A 14424-nucleotide genomic window follows, 5' to 3' on the forward strand; every position below is an offset into this window, starting at 1 on the left:
ACAGGAGGGGGGTGGGGGCTGTCCCTCAGCCCGGCCTGCACCCTTTCCAATCTGGGACCCCTTGAGGGATGTCCGACTGTTGGGGGCGATTGGGCCAGCAGGGGAGGGCAGTTGGGTGTGACCAGGCCTATTTTATTTGGGGGTATTGTTTGGCTATAATTTGTTTTCATTTTTATCCTTTGCTATAACAAAATTTGGTGCTATTGAAAAACATTCATAGAATAGTTGTTTTAAGAGGAACAGTTAAAAAAATCTTTATTGTTGAAAGTACTACATTTTTTCCCTTTTTAACTTATTTTTTTTGAAAATTATTTATATGATACTTACTCGTGGCCCCAGTTCTCCAACGGGTCCCATTGGTCCTTCTTCTCCCTTAAAAAATCCAAACATATCATGGCCTAAAATAAGTATTAAAAATATAAATCCTATTCTCTCTATTTATTTTGAAATCTGAAGCTCATTCTTAGACATGATGAAAATAATTCTGTGATTTTTTTTGTATTTTAATTTTTTCTTTGACAACCCCACATCTACTCTAAAAGAGACATGTACTGTTGGATTATTTTTAAATTAGTGGATGATATAAGTTATATATAGAAAAATGAGAGTGAATAACAGTGAAAATGATTAGAGTATCATAAAATTAGGATTTAAATTAAGACCATGAATTAAGGATTACCTTCTTGGACTCAATATCTCTCTGATACAGAGAGGAACTCAATCAAGTTTTTAATAGATAGAATCAATATGCATTTGTATATTAAAAATTATTGGTACAGAATATATTTGCACTTGGCAGTTCATTCATTCAACAAATATCTTTTTGAGTCTTAGTTCTGTCTTAAGCCACAGAGATACAAAGATATATAGAATCATACCCAAATGGGGTTAATGTCCAGAGTTTCTTCTTGAATAATTTACAGGTCCAATATTCTTGGGGTCAAATTAGTTATAATTTCATAAAATATAAAATCTGTGCATACAAAAACTGTATAGGTGAATAGAGAATAAAGGAGCATAGAAAAATAATTTTCTTTAATCCTCACACAAGGATATGTTTTTATTGATGTTAGAGAGAGAGGAAGAGAGAGCAAGAGAAACATCGATGTGAGAGACCAACATTCAGATAGCTCCCATATGCACTCCGACCAGGTATTAAACCCACAACCTGGGTATGTAACCTGACCAAGAATCGAACCTGAGACCTTCCATTGCATAGAATGATGTGCCAACCGACTGAGCCACACTAGCCAGGTCAAGAAATTCCTAAAGCTAAATTTTTATACATTATTCTTTAAGAAAATAAAAAAGTAATAACAGTTTTTATTCCATTTATTGACATGTTTTCTAAATATTAGTATACTGATTTTTTACCTTCAAATAAAAGTTTATGTTACCACATCTGAAGAATATATACAGACCTTTCTAGAATTATATATTCTTATTTAGTTAAAAAACATTTTGCTCGATTCACAATTCAATAAAAACATAATTTATTGGGTCACAAATATAAAATGGACAAAAATAGTAAATATAAATTCTACTACATATAAGTGAGATTCTAGGCTCAGATTCTTCAGATGTTCCATGGAGTCCACTGACATAAATCATTTAATGAATTCAGAACACTGCAGAATGACTCCAAATCCCATCGCACAACTGCTAGTATAAAATGGTAACTTGAAATCCTCTAAGGCAAAAATTGACAGAAAAGCAATGTTTTCTTTAAGCAAAAACTAATTTACCACAAAAATTAAAAGGGGAAAGACTAAACAAAAAATTGCTGATTGGATATTTATTTCCTCCATACCTGAGTTCCTTTGAGACCAGGAGGTCCAGGAGGCCCTCTATTTCCAAGGACTCCCTATAAAAAACAACATAAGCACACATAATGAGAACTTTAGCTCAATTAATATTTTTTCAATCAGCATTAATCTGGAGATTGGCAATACTATTTAGTACCATTCATTTCCCATTAGGAGGTTATCAAAATGGGGTGAGTGGGTAGATGAGCAGAAAACTACAGAGCATACAAAAAGTTGTGAAACATAGGATAAACTTATTTTAAACAGTATGTTAGTGTTCAAATAATCTGCCCAGTGTACTACTCTTCAATGAGACACCTTTTTCAGAAAAAGTATTTCTAAATTTAAAGCAATATGTCTCGTTGTTAATAAGATAATAGTACAATAAATACATAATAGAGGATTTACAAAGTCTGAAAATAGATAGAGGGGTTATGTAATGTTTTAATTTGTTAAGAGACCAACAGAGTCTGGAATAAATCATTCATATACTAAATGCTCTTCAAATAATCTCCCTTCATGATACAAGCTGGTAAAAGGCAAATAATAAAATAAACTAACAATCTGAACATGATTAGGAATTTCAAAATTAAAAGAAAATCTTTTGAGAATCAAAATGCATGCTGTTAAAAATCAAATACTCACTGAATAAAAATTGATTGAAATAACTTAAAAATATATTCCTATTTCAGAAAATACCCTATACATCTTTCTCAACATGGTAACATTTTTCTTATTCAGAGGGGACAATAGAACTAATGGCACAGAAATAAAAAGAATCATAAGAGACTAATATGAACAATTACATAACAACAAATGGGATTACCTAGAAGGAATAAATAAAATTCCTAGAAACATACAACCTACCAAAACTGAATCATAGAGAAATACAAAATCTGAACAGATCTATAACTATTGAGGATATTAAATTAGTAATCAATTCCCCACATTCACCCCTAAAATAAGCCTGGGACCAGATGACTTCACTGGAGAATTCTACACAACATTTAAAGAATAATTCATGTAAATACTTTTCAAACTCTTACAGACAACTTATTCTATGGGGCCAGCCTGATACCAAAGCCAGACAAAGACACTGCAAGGAAAAAAATTACAGACCAATGGCTCTGATGAGTATAGAAGCAAAAATCCTAAAAAAAATACTAGCAAAACTAATTCAATAACACATTAAAGGATCATACATCATAATTAAATGGGATTTATAGCTGAGGTGTGAGGATTTTTTAACATATTAAAATAAATGTGATACACCACATTAACAGAATAAAGAACAAAAATAACATGCAGAAAAGCATTTGATAAAATGTAATAACCTTTCATGATAAAAACCTCAACAAACTAAAAATAGAAGGAAATTATCTCAACATAATAAAGGACAAATATGAAAAATCCACAGTTTATATCATACTCAACAGTGAAAAACTGCAAGCTTTCTTGAAAAGTCAGGAACAAAGCAAGGATGCTCACTCTAACCACTTTTATTCAACAACAGAGGCCCACTGCACGAATTCGTGCATCAGTGGGGTCCCTCAGCTTGGCCCGTGGGATCGGGCCAAAACTGGCTCTCCGACATCCCCCGAGGGGTCCTGGATTTCGAGAGGGCTCAGGCTTGGCCAAGGGACCCCACTGGCGCATGATCAGGGCTGGGGAGGGATGCGGGAGGTTAGCAGCAGGGGAGGGACCGTGGGAGGGCGAGTCCAGCCCATCTTGCTCAGTCCTGATTGGCCGGCCCAGTAGCAAACTAACCTACCGGTCGGAGCATCTGCACCCTGGTGGTCAGTGAACGTTATAGTGAGCAGGTGAGCAGCCTTAGCATATCATTAACATACTACGCTTTGATTGGTTGAACGGCTGACCAGACAACCGGACACTTAGCGTATTAGGTTTTTATTATATAGGATAGTACTAGAAGTCCTACCTAGACCAATTTGTCAAGAAAACGAAAATAAGGCAACCAAATAGGAAAAGAAAAAGTAAAATTTTTGTTTGCAGATGACAGAATCTTATATGTAGAACTCCTAAAGATTCTACAAAAAATTTTTTAGAATAAACCAATTTATCAAAGTTGCAAAATACATAGCATACAAAAAGTAGCTGTGTTTCTATACACTAACAACAAATAATTAAAAAGGGAAATAAAGAAAACAATCTAATTTACAATAACATAAAAAAAGAATAAAATATTTAGGAATGAACTTAACCAAGGGGTGAAAGACTTATACAATAAAAAACTACAAAACATTGCTGAGAGAAATTAAAGAGGACTCAATGGTATTAGGTTTTTATTATATAGGATAGTACTAGAAGTCCTACCTAGACCAATTTGTCAAGAAAACGAAAATAAGGCAACCAAATAGGAAAAGAAAAAGTAAAATTTTTGTTTGCAGATGACAGGATCTTATATATAGAAACTCCTAAAGATTCTACAAAATTTTTTTTAGAATAAACCAATTTAGCAAAGTTGCAAAATACATAGCATAAAAAAGTAGTTGTGTTTCTATACACTAACAACAAATAATTAAAAAAGGAAATAAAGAAAACAATCTAATTTACCATAACATAAAAAAAGAATAAAATATTTAGGAATGAACTTAAGGGGTGAAAGACTTATACAATAAAAAACGACAAAACATTGCTGAGAGAAATTAAAGAGGACTCAATGGAAAGACATCCCATGTTCATGAACTGAAACACTTAACATTGCTAAAATGTCCATACTACCCAAAGTTATCTATAGATTCAATGCAATCCATATACAAATCCCAAAAGGCATTCTTTGCAGACAGAAAAAAAACAAAAAACAAACAAAAAAAAAACTACCTTAAAATTCATACAGAATATCAAGGGTTCCTGAATAGCCAAAAGAATGTTGAAGAGAAGAACAAAGTTGGAGGCCTCATACTTCCTGATTTCAAAACATATTCTAAAACAACAGTAATCAAGACAGTGTGGTTTTGACATAAAGGTAGATATATCAGCCAGTAGAACAGCATAGAGAGCCCAGAAAATAACCCTGGCATGTATGGACAAATGATCTGTGACAAGACTACACTGTGATGAAAGCACAGTTTCATCAATAACATTGGGAAAACTGGATAAAAATGAAATTGGACTCTTACTTTATACCTTACAGAAATGAACTCAAAATGAGTTAAAGACTTAAATGGAAGACTAAAACTATAAAACTCCTAGAAGCAAACACAGGGGAAAGGTTGAGGACATTGGATTTGGCAATGATTTCTTGTATATGACACTAAATGCACAGGCAATAAAGGCAAAAGTAGACAGATGGTACTATATCAAATTAATACACATTTTAAACTAACAAAAGTACAGTGTCATGAAAATTATAGTATGAAATCTCATTGTATGTCGAATCACCACAGTAGGAGTTGCTCTAAATTATATAGAGGCCTATGGACAAGGCATGGGGGGAAATGTTTGTATTCGCTAAGTGAAGGTAGAGGGGATGAACATAGCTTGAACCCATATGTGATATTTAGAGACCCAAGACCACATGATCCAAGTGAGGAGGTTTAAGTAATGTAGTTTGGCTGGAACACAGCAAGTACGTAAGTAAGAGAGACTGTAAGTTGCCCTATTTTTAAGTGGACACAATTTATCACAGTCCAAAGTAAGTACCATTATTTTTGCTTGATTACTCTTTATCTTTATTTATGACAGATAATATAAAATTTTTATTCATTCCAACATTTCTTGAGTACTTGTTATATAGAAGGAGAGGGCTAAAGCTACACAAAAGTATAAATCTTATAAAATCCATGTTCCCTATTATCTATATTTTATTAAATAAAAACCTCTTCATGTTGTTAAATCTAGTTCATTCAACAACAATTTATTGAGTTTCTGCTATCTCTGAGGCACCATGGAACCTGATAATGGTTTAATTTATAAAAATATAAGAAACTCCTATAACCCAATAGTAAAAACTAAATAATCCAATTAAAATAATAGGTAAAGAACTTTGAATAGACATTTTTCCAAATAAAACATACAAATGACCAACAGGTATATGTAAAAATACTCAACATTAATAATGAACAGGGAAATGCAAATCAAAGCCACAATGAAAAACCTACCACCGCACACCTGTTAGAATGGATACTATCTACACTAATAAAAGAGAAACATGGTAATTGGCGTACGACCGCTACCCTTCCCATTGGCTAATCAGGGAGATATGTAAGGCTGTCCGCAGTCCCAGGACCCAGATCTGTGACCCTGCCAGATGGGGGGCAGCAGTGCTTGAGGCTGTCTGTTGTCTGAGACCTGGATCCATGTCCTCGCGAGTGGGGTGGCAGTGCTTGAGGCTGTTCGCAGTCCCAGGACCTGGATTAGTGACCCTGCCGGGCCGGGGGCACCATGGGAGGCTGTCCGCAGTCCGGGACCTGGATCTGTGACCCCTGACCACCAGGGGGTGGTGCAGAACATGGCTGGTGAACAGTGGCAGCAGTGGGGCACTGAGAGAGCGAGGGAAGTAGGAGGCAGGAGGCAGGGAGGCGGGGAACCTGATTGGCCCTGATTGCTGGCCAGGCCTAGGGACCTTATCTGTGCATGAATTTCATGCACTGGGCCTCTAGTCCCAATACTGGCTAGGATGTAGAAAAATTGGAATGCTGTGCACTATTGGTGAGAATGTAAAATGGTGCAGCCACTAGGAAAAACGGTATGGGGTTACTCCAAAAATTAGAAATAGAACTACTATGTGATCCAGTCATCCCACCTCTGGTTATTTATAAAAAAAAAAAAAATTAAAAACGGGATTTTGAAGTGCTATCTATATACACTCCCATGCTCATTTCAGCATGATTTACAATATCTTATAGGTGGAAACAATAAAAATGTCCATTGATGGATAGATGAAAGAGTAAAGAAAATGTTTATTTTGGTACTACTAGAAAATGATTTGTTATTCAATCTTTAAAAAAAGAAGGAAATTTTGACATATGCTATTACATAGGTGAACCTTGAAGACCTTATGCTAAGTGAAATAAGCCAGTCACAGAACTTTTTTATTTTAAATTACTTGACTTATATGAGATATAAAAAGTAGTGATATTTGTAGAACTAGAATGTAGAATGGTGGTTCAGAGGGGTTGGGGGAAATTGCTGTTCAATTGTAGACTTTCAGTCACACAAGAAAAAAAAACGGTTTAGAGATCTAAACTGTACTATAATATGCACATGGTTAGTAATACTGTACTGTACTGTTAAAAATATAGGAGAGTACATTTCATGTTATATGTTTTAACCACAATATAAAAAAGTCTTCCATGGGTTTATTAGCATTGAAACATCTCAGATTTATATTTAATATCTGTCACTATCTGCCTCCTAACTTTTCTTTTAAGTCAGGTGGTTTTACTTCTGCCCTGCAAACTTGTATCCACTTTGAACCTATTGCCTGGGATCTCTTTTTTTTTTTAAATATATGTTTATTAATTTCAGAGAGGAAGGGAGAGGGAGAGGGAGAGAGAGGTAGAAACATCAATGATGAGAATCATTGATCAGCTGCCTCCTGCACACCCCTTACTGGGGATTGAGCCGCAACCTAGGTATGTGCCCTGGCTGGGAATCGAACCCGTGATCTCCTGGTTCATAGATCGATGCTCAAGCACTGAGCCGCGCTGGCTGGGCGTGGGATCTCTTATCCATTGGCTCTGCATGGCCAAATCCAACCCACCCAACTAAAATCCTAATTTTAAAAGAAATTTCTCAGAAAAATAGCCACATAAGTTATTCTCTCTTCTGGGGTCCTTATAATTCACCTATTACATGCTGCTTAGTAATGCATTTAACTTTTCACATAGAAATCTCATGTTTTCAGAGGATTATAAGTTCTTAGTAGACAGAAAACCAAGTAATTGCTTAACCAACTCAATAAATATTTCTGAACACAATACATTCCCATTATACAAACTCAATAAATATTTCTAGCTGACTAAATGCTGCCAGGAGGATAAAATGGTTAATATAAGAAATCTGTGTATAAATATCTTGATTTAGTGTATGGAATGTAAACCTTCAAGACTGAATTGAGATCATCTCAGGGAAATATTTAGAGTTAAGCATTTTCCTTTTACCAAATTAGCACACTTCCATCCAGGTAAACACATATTTTAATAGTTCAATGTAAAATTTATCTCTATATATTCTGTAACATAACCTGACAAACTGAAGTTATTCTCTAATAATTTATCAGAGATGTTATGTAATAGACAATAACAGCCTTTTACCATCCTTATTTCCATAGCCAAAGAAACAATACAAACCATTGTAGCAACAAAAAATTTCTCTGTTAACTGGAAAACAGAGACCGGTAGTCAGTTTTTGCTGTAAACAGCAAAGGATGTGGTTTTGCTAATGTTATGGGATACTTGAAAGCATATTTCCAAATTGGGTAGCTCAGCTCACAAGAAGGTTTGCTGAAGTGTTTTGTGTCTACACACACACACACACACACACATATATATATACACACACAACCCCATAATTAATAGAATCATAATTAACACAAGTTTCTAATTGTAGTTTTAGTCTTTTAGTCAACTGGCAGAAAATGAAGAAAAAATAAAAGGTTTCTTTAAAGCTATGCCAAATTGCTCTGGAAAGAACCCAATTTGTTTGCAAATAGGGCAACCACGTATTTCAAGTACAGTGGACATGATTTTCCTGATGACCACCTTCTATAACCTACTTCTCAATCAATACCCATATATAAAAATAAAGTTAGTTTAAAGATGCTTCCATGATACAGTGTACACAACTAAAGAAACACATCATGCTAACAGGGTCAGTCTGTTTGGCTTTGCTGTTCCTTTCTGTTTCTAAACAATTTCAAGGCAAACAGTAAGGACCAAGAAGAGAGACAAAAGCAGATCCTTCTCAACCTACAAAACATAAAATTATATCCTTCTTCCTTTAAACTATTCTGGTTCTTTTGATAATAAAATTATATCTTCTAGACAGTATTTTAGAATTCAGTAATGTGTATAAATTAGTCTAATGCTGTTGGTGCTAATGAGGCGACAAAGTAATCCACAAAATAATTATTACTTGTTGGAAATTCAATCTTTGGGTTTCATGAAAATATCTGGCTTTCAGGTCTTTTGTCCCATTTTTAAGCACTGTAATTCTAAGACTAAAGGAAGTCATGGGAAGGAAGTTTCAAAGATCACTATTAATACTTCACCTAGTATTTGCTGAATCCCCGACCAGGGCCCTGGATTAAGCCGGCAACCCAGGTATATGCCTTCGATTGGAATCCAACCTGGTACCCTTCAGTCTGCCTGCAGAAGCACTATCCACTGAACCAAACCAGCATTTTTTTTTTTCTTTTTAAGTCCTCCTCTAAGGATATGTTCTTTTCATTGATTCTAGAGAGAGAGGAAGGGAGAGGGAAAGAGAAAGAGAAACATCAATCAGTTGCCCAAGCAACCCACAACCTGTGTATGTGCCCTCACCTGGAATCGAACTCATGACCCTTTAGTGCGTGGGAGGACACTCTAACTACTGATCCACACCAACCAGGGCCTGGAGGTACAATGAGTACCCTCAGGGGGAGTGCTGCTCATCCAGAAGCCGGGATCATGGCTGGTGAGTGCAGCGGAGGTGGCAGGAACCTCCGCGGCAGCACTGAGGAGCAGCGAGCCGAATGGTAGGGAGCAGCAAGCAGGCGGGCGGTAAGGAGCGAGGGGTCCCAGACTGTGAGAGGGCACAGGCCGGGCTGAGGGATTCCCCCCTCCCCCAGTGCACAAATTTCGTGCACCGGGCCTCTAGTTAATAAATAAAAAACAATCAATAGAGTGAAAAGTCAACCTACAGAATGAGAGAAAATATTTGTGAACCATAAATCTGATAATGGTTTAATTTATAAAAAATATAAGAAACTCCTATAACCCAATAGTAAAAACTAAATAATGCAATTAAAATAATAGGTAAAGAACTTTGAATAGACATTTCTCCAAATAAAACATACAAATGACCAACAGGTGTATGTAAAAATACTCAACATCAATAATCATCAGGGAAATGCAAATCAAAGCCACAATCGAAAACCTACCACCTCACACCTGTTAGAATGGCTACTATAATAAAATAAAAACCCACATACAAATAGAAAATAATAAATACTGGTAGGATGTAGAAAAATTGGAATGCTGTGCACTGTTGGTGAGAATGTAAAATGGTGCAGCCACTAGGAAAAACGGTATGGGGTTACTCCAAAAATTAGAAATAGAACTACTATGTGATCCAGTCATCTCACCTCTGGTTATTTATAAAAAAAAAATTAAAAATGGGATTTCAAAGTGCTATCTACATACACTCCCATGCTAATTTCAGCATGATTTAAAATATCCTATAGGTGGAAACAACCAAAATGTCCACTGATGGATAGATGAATGAGTAAAGAAAATGTGAATTTTGGGACTACTAGAAAATGATTTGTTATTCAATCTTTAAAAAAAAGAAGGAAATTTTGACATATGCTACTACATGGGTGAACCTTGAAGACCTTATGCTAAGTGAAATAAGCCAGTCACAGAACTTTATTTTATTTTAAATTACTTTACTTATATGAGATATAAAAAGTAGTGATATTTGTAGAACTAGAATGTAGAATGGTGGTTGACAGGGGTTGGGGGAAATTGCTGTTCAATGGTATAGACTTTCAGTCACACAAGGAAAAAAAAACAGTTTAGAGATCTAAACTGTACAATAATATGCACATGGTTAGTAATACTGTACTGTACTATTAAAAATATAGGAGAGTACATTTCATGTTATATGTTTTAACCACAATATAAAAAAGTCTTCCATGGGTTTATTAGCATTGAAACATCTCAGATTTATATTTAATATCTGTCACTATCTGCCTCCTAACTTTTCTTTTAAGTCAGGTGGTTTTACTTCTGCCCTGCAAACTTGTATCCACTTTGAACCTATTGCCTGGGATCTCTTTTTTTTTTTAAATATATGTTTATTAATTTCAGAGAGGAAGGGAGAGGGAGAGGGAGAGAGAGGTAGAAACATCAATGAAAAGTCAACCTACAGAATGAGAGAAAATATTTGTGAACCATAAATCTGATAATGGTTTAATTTATAAAAAATATAAGAAACTCCTATAACCCAATAGTAAAAACTAAATAATGCAATTAAAATAATAGGTAAAGAACTTTGAATAGACATTTCTCTCCTGGTTCATAGATCGATGCTCAAGCACTGAGCCGCGCTGGCTGGGCGTGGGATCTCTTATCCATTGGCTCTGCATGGCCAAATCCAACCCACCCAACTAAAATCCTAATTTTAAAAGAAATTTCTCAGAAAAATAGCCACATAAGTTATTCTCTCTTCTGGGGTCCTTATAATTCACCTATTACATGCTGCTTAGTAATGCATTTAACTTTTCACATAGAAATCTCATGTTTTCAGAGGATTATAAGTTCTTAGTAGACAGAAAACCAAGTAATTGCTTAACCAACTCAATAAATATTTCTGAACACAATACATTCCCATTATACAAACTCAATAAATATTTCTAGCTGACTAAATGCTGCCAGGAGGATAAAATGGTTAATATAAGAAATCTGTGTATAAATATCTTGATTTAGTGTATGGAATGTAAACCTTCAAGACTGAATTGAGATCATCTCAGGGAAATATTTAGAGTTAAGCATTTTCCTTTTACCAAATTAGCACACTTCCATCCAGGTAAACACATATTTTAATAGTTCAATGTAAAATTTATCTCTATATATTCTGTAACATAACCTGACAAACTGAAGTTATTCTCTAATAATTTATCAGAGATGTTATGTAATAGACAATAACAGCCTTTTACCATCCTTATTTCCATAGCCAAAGAAACAATACAAACCATTGTAGCAACAAAAAATTTCTCTGTTAACTGGAAAACAGAGACCGGTAGTCAGTTTTTGCTGTAAACAGCAAAGGATGTGGTTTTGCTAATGTTATGGGATACTTGAAAGCATATTTCCAAATTGGGTAGCTCAGCTCACAAGAAGGTTTGCTGAAGTGTTTTGTGTCTACACACACACACACACACACACACACACACACACACACACATATACACACACAACCCCGTAATTAATAGAACCATAATTAACACAAGTTTCTAATTGTAGTTTTAGTCTTTTAGTCAACTAGCAGAAAATGAAGAAAAAATAAAAGGTTTCTTTATAGTTATGCCAAATTGCTCTGGAAAGAACCCAATTTGTTTGCAAATAGGGCAACCACGTATTTCAAGTACAGTGGACATGATTTTCCTGATGACCACCTTCTATAGCCTACTTCCCAATCAATACCCATATATAAAAATAAAGTTAGTTTAAAGATGCTTCCATGATACAGTGTACACAACTAAAGAAACACATCATGCTAACAGGGTCAGTCTGTTTGGCTTTGCTGTTCCTTTCTGTTTCTAAACAATTTCAAGGCAAACAGTAAGGACCAAGAAGAGAGACAAAAGCAGATCCTTCTCAACCTACAAAACATAAAATTATATCCTTCTTCCTTTAAACTATTCTGGTTCTTTTGATAATAAAATTATATCTTCTAGACAGTATTTTAGAATTCAGTAATGTGTATAAATTAGTCTAATGCTGTTGGTGCTAATGAGGCGACAAAGTAATCCACAAAATAATTATTACTTGTTGGAAATTCAATCTTTGGGTTTCATGAAAATATCTGGCTTTCAGGTCTTTTGTCCCATTTTTAAGCACTGTAATCCTAAGACTAAAGGAAGTCATGGGAAGGAAATTTCAAAGATCACTATTAATACTTCACCTAGTATGATATATAGGCTTAAAATCATTAAATTCAATTATCACTTCCTCTTGAAGTAATTTCCAATATCCCAAGGCAGAATCTATTGCTCAATTATCTGGGCTCTCACAGCATTTCACCAACTTTTTACATAGCAATTCTTACAACATTTTGTGATTTTTAAAAAAATTCTCACTAAATTGTAACCTTATCCAGGAGACGGACCATGGTTTAAAAATCTTTATAATCTACATTTAGTACTTGTACTAACACATAGAATAAACTCAATAAATGCTAATAAAGAATTCATAAATAAATAAATAAATAAATAAATAAACATGTTTATATATGTAACAAGTTCAAATTCACGAGTATACAGCAGGTGAATGACTAAAAATAGACATAAGAAATTCACAACTCCATTCTAAGAATTTCACAACTCCATTCTCTATACTACATCTCTATCTCAGCTTCCCTTCATGCTACTATTTGTACTTTTCAGCTTTCTTTACTATTAGTGATACTTTGTGCCTTGATGTTAAAAAGGTACTGCAAACTAAATATACCCAGAACCAAACTTATTTTTTCCCCTCCTCCCAAACTGCTCCTACTCCTGAGCTTTTAATATTCTTTCACTAATCTATTCAGCCAATATCTATTGTGCTCCTATTATGTGCTATAGATATTGTGATTATTGTGATATATATAAAATCAATTAGTCTCTTCTCTCAAAAAGCTTACAGTCTGATAGAGATATAAGCAAACCAGCAGTTATAATATATATAAAGAAAAGTGCTTGATAGATTGTTTTTTCAGGAATACAGAGAAAGGTTATCTTGATTAGATTTGGAAGGAACAGGGAAAGCTCCCTGGACAATGTGATATGTGATGTGAAGGTGTTAGCTAATAAAGTAGGGCACAGGAAGATAGAAAAATATCCAGACAAAAAGAACAGCATGCAGAGCTCTGTGATATTTAGACAAGCATGGCACGGTTTGGTACACTAAACACTTTAGCTGGAATAATGCCTTCAGAAGAGTGATGGTAAATCTATATCATGTGCCACAGAATGTTTGGTCAATAATAGGCCATGTATATGGCAGTGGTCCCATACGATTATACTGGAGCTGAAAAATTCCTATTGCCTAATGCTGCCATAGCCATCCTGAAGTCAGAGTGCAACACATTACTTGTATATTTGCGGTGATGCTGGTGTAACTAGACCTACTGTATTGCCGGCCCTATGAAGATAGAGCACATACAATTATGCACAGTACATAATCCTATCTGATAAAGAGGGAATATGCAAATTGACCCTCATGCCGTCACAAAGATGGTGGTGCCCATAGCCATAAGATGGTGGTGCCCAGTCCCCTCAGCCCCACTGGAGACCCCCTGTCCTTTCAGCCCCACCACTGAGAGCAGACAGCAGGGCATGGGGGCTTTGTCGCCATGGCAGTGGCGAAGCCCCCAGGCCCTGCAGACAGAGAGTGGACAGCGGGGCATGGCGGCTTTGTTCGCGTGATGGCAGCAGCAAAGCCCCCAGGCCCCGCAGACAGAGAGCAGACAGCAGGGGTGTGGAGACTTTGTCCGCATGGCGGCGGCGAAGCCCACAGACCCCATAGACAGAGAGTGGACAGCGGGGTGTGAGGGCTTCATTGCCATGGTGGTGGCGAAGCAGCCAGGCCCTGCAGAGAGCAGAGAACCACGGGGAGTGGGCCTAAGCCATCAGTAGGACATCCCCTGATGGCTCCTGGATTGGAGAGGGTGCAGGTCAGGCTGAGGGACC

The 14424-nt window shown here is 35.8% G+C and overlaps 1 protein-coding gene across 1 annotated transcript in view; it reads right to left on the reverse strand.

The window, feature by feature from the left end:
* Nucleotides 1-14424, reverse strand: part of COL24A1 (collagen, type XXIV, alpha 1) — a 197112-nt gene that overhangs the window by 171727 nt on the left and 10961 nt on the right. The window contains exons 4-5 of the mRNA XM_005874588.2: nt 1811-1864; nt 328-372 (exon numbers count right to left, since the gene is read on the reverse strand). Coding sequence (XP_005874650.2) covers nt 328-372; nt 1811-1864 — 99 coding nt within the window. The remainder of the gene's footprint in view (nt 1-327; nt 373-1810; nt 1865-14424) is intronic.

The sequence above is a fragment of the Myotis brandtii genome, unplaced genomic scaffold (assembly GCF_000412655.1).
Source record: "Myotis brandtii unplaced genomic scaffold, ASM41265v1 scaffold446, whole genome shotgun sequence".
Taxonomy (NCBI): Eukaryota; Metazoa; Chordata; class Mammalia; order Chiroptera; family Vespertilionidae; genus Myotis; species Myotis brandtii.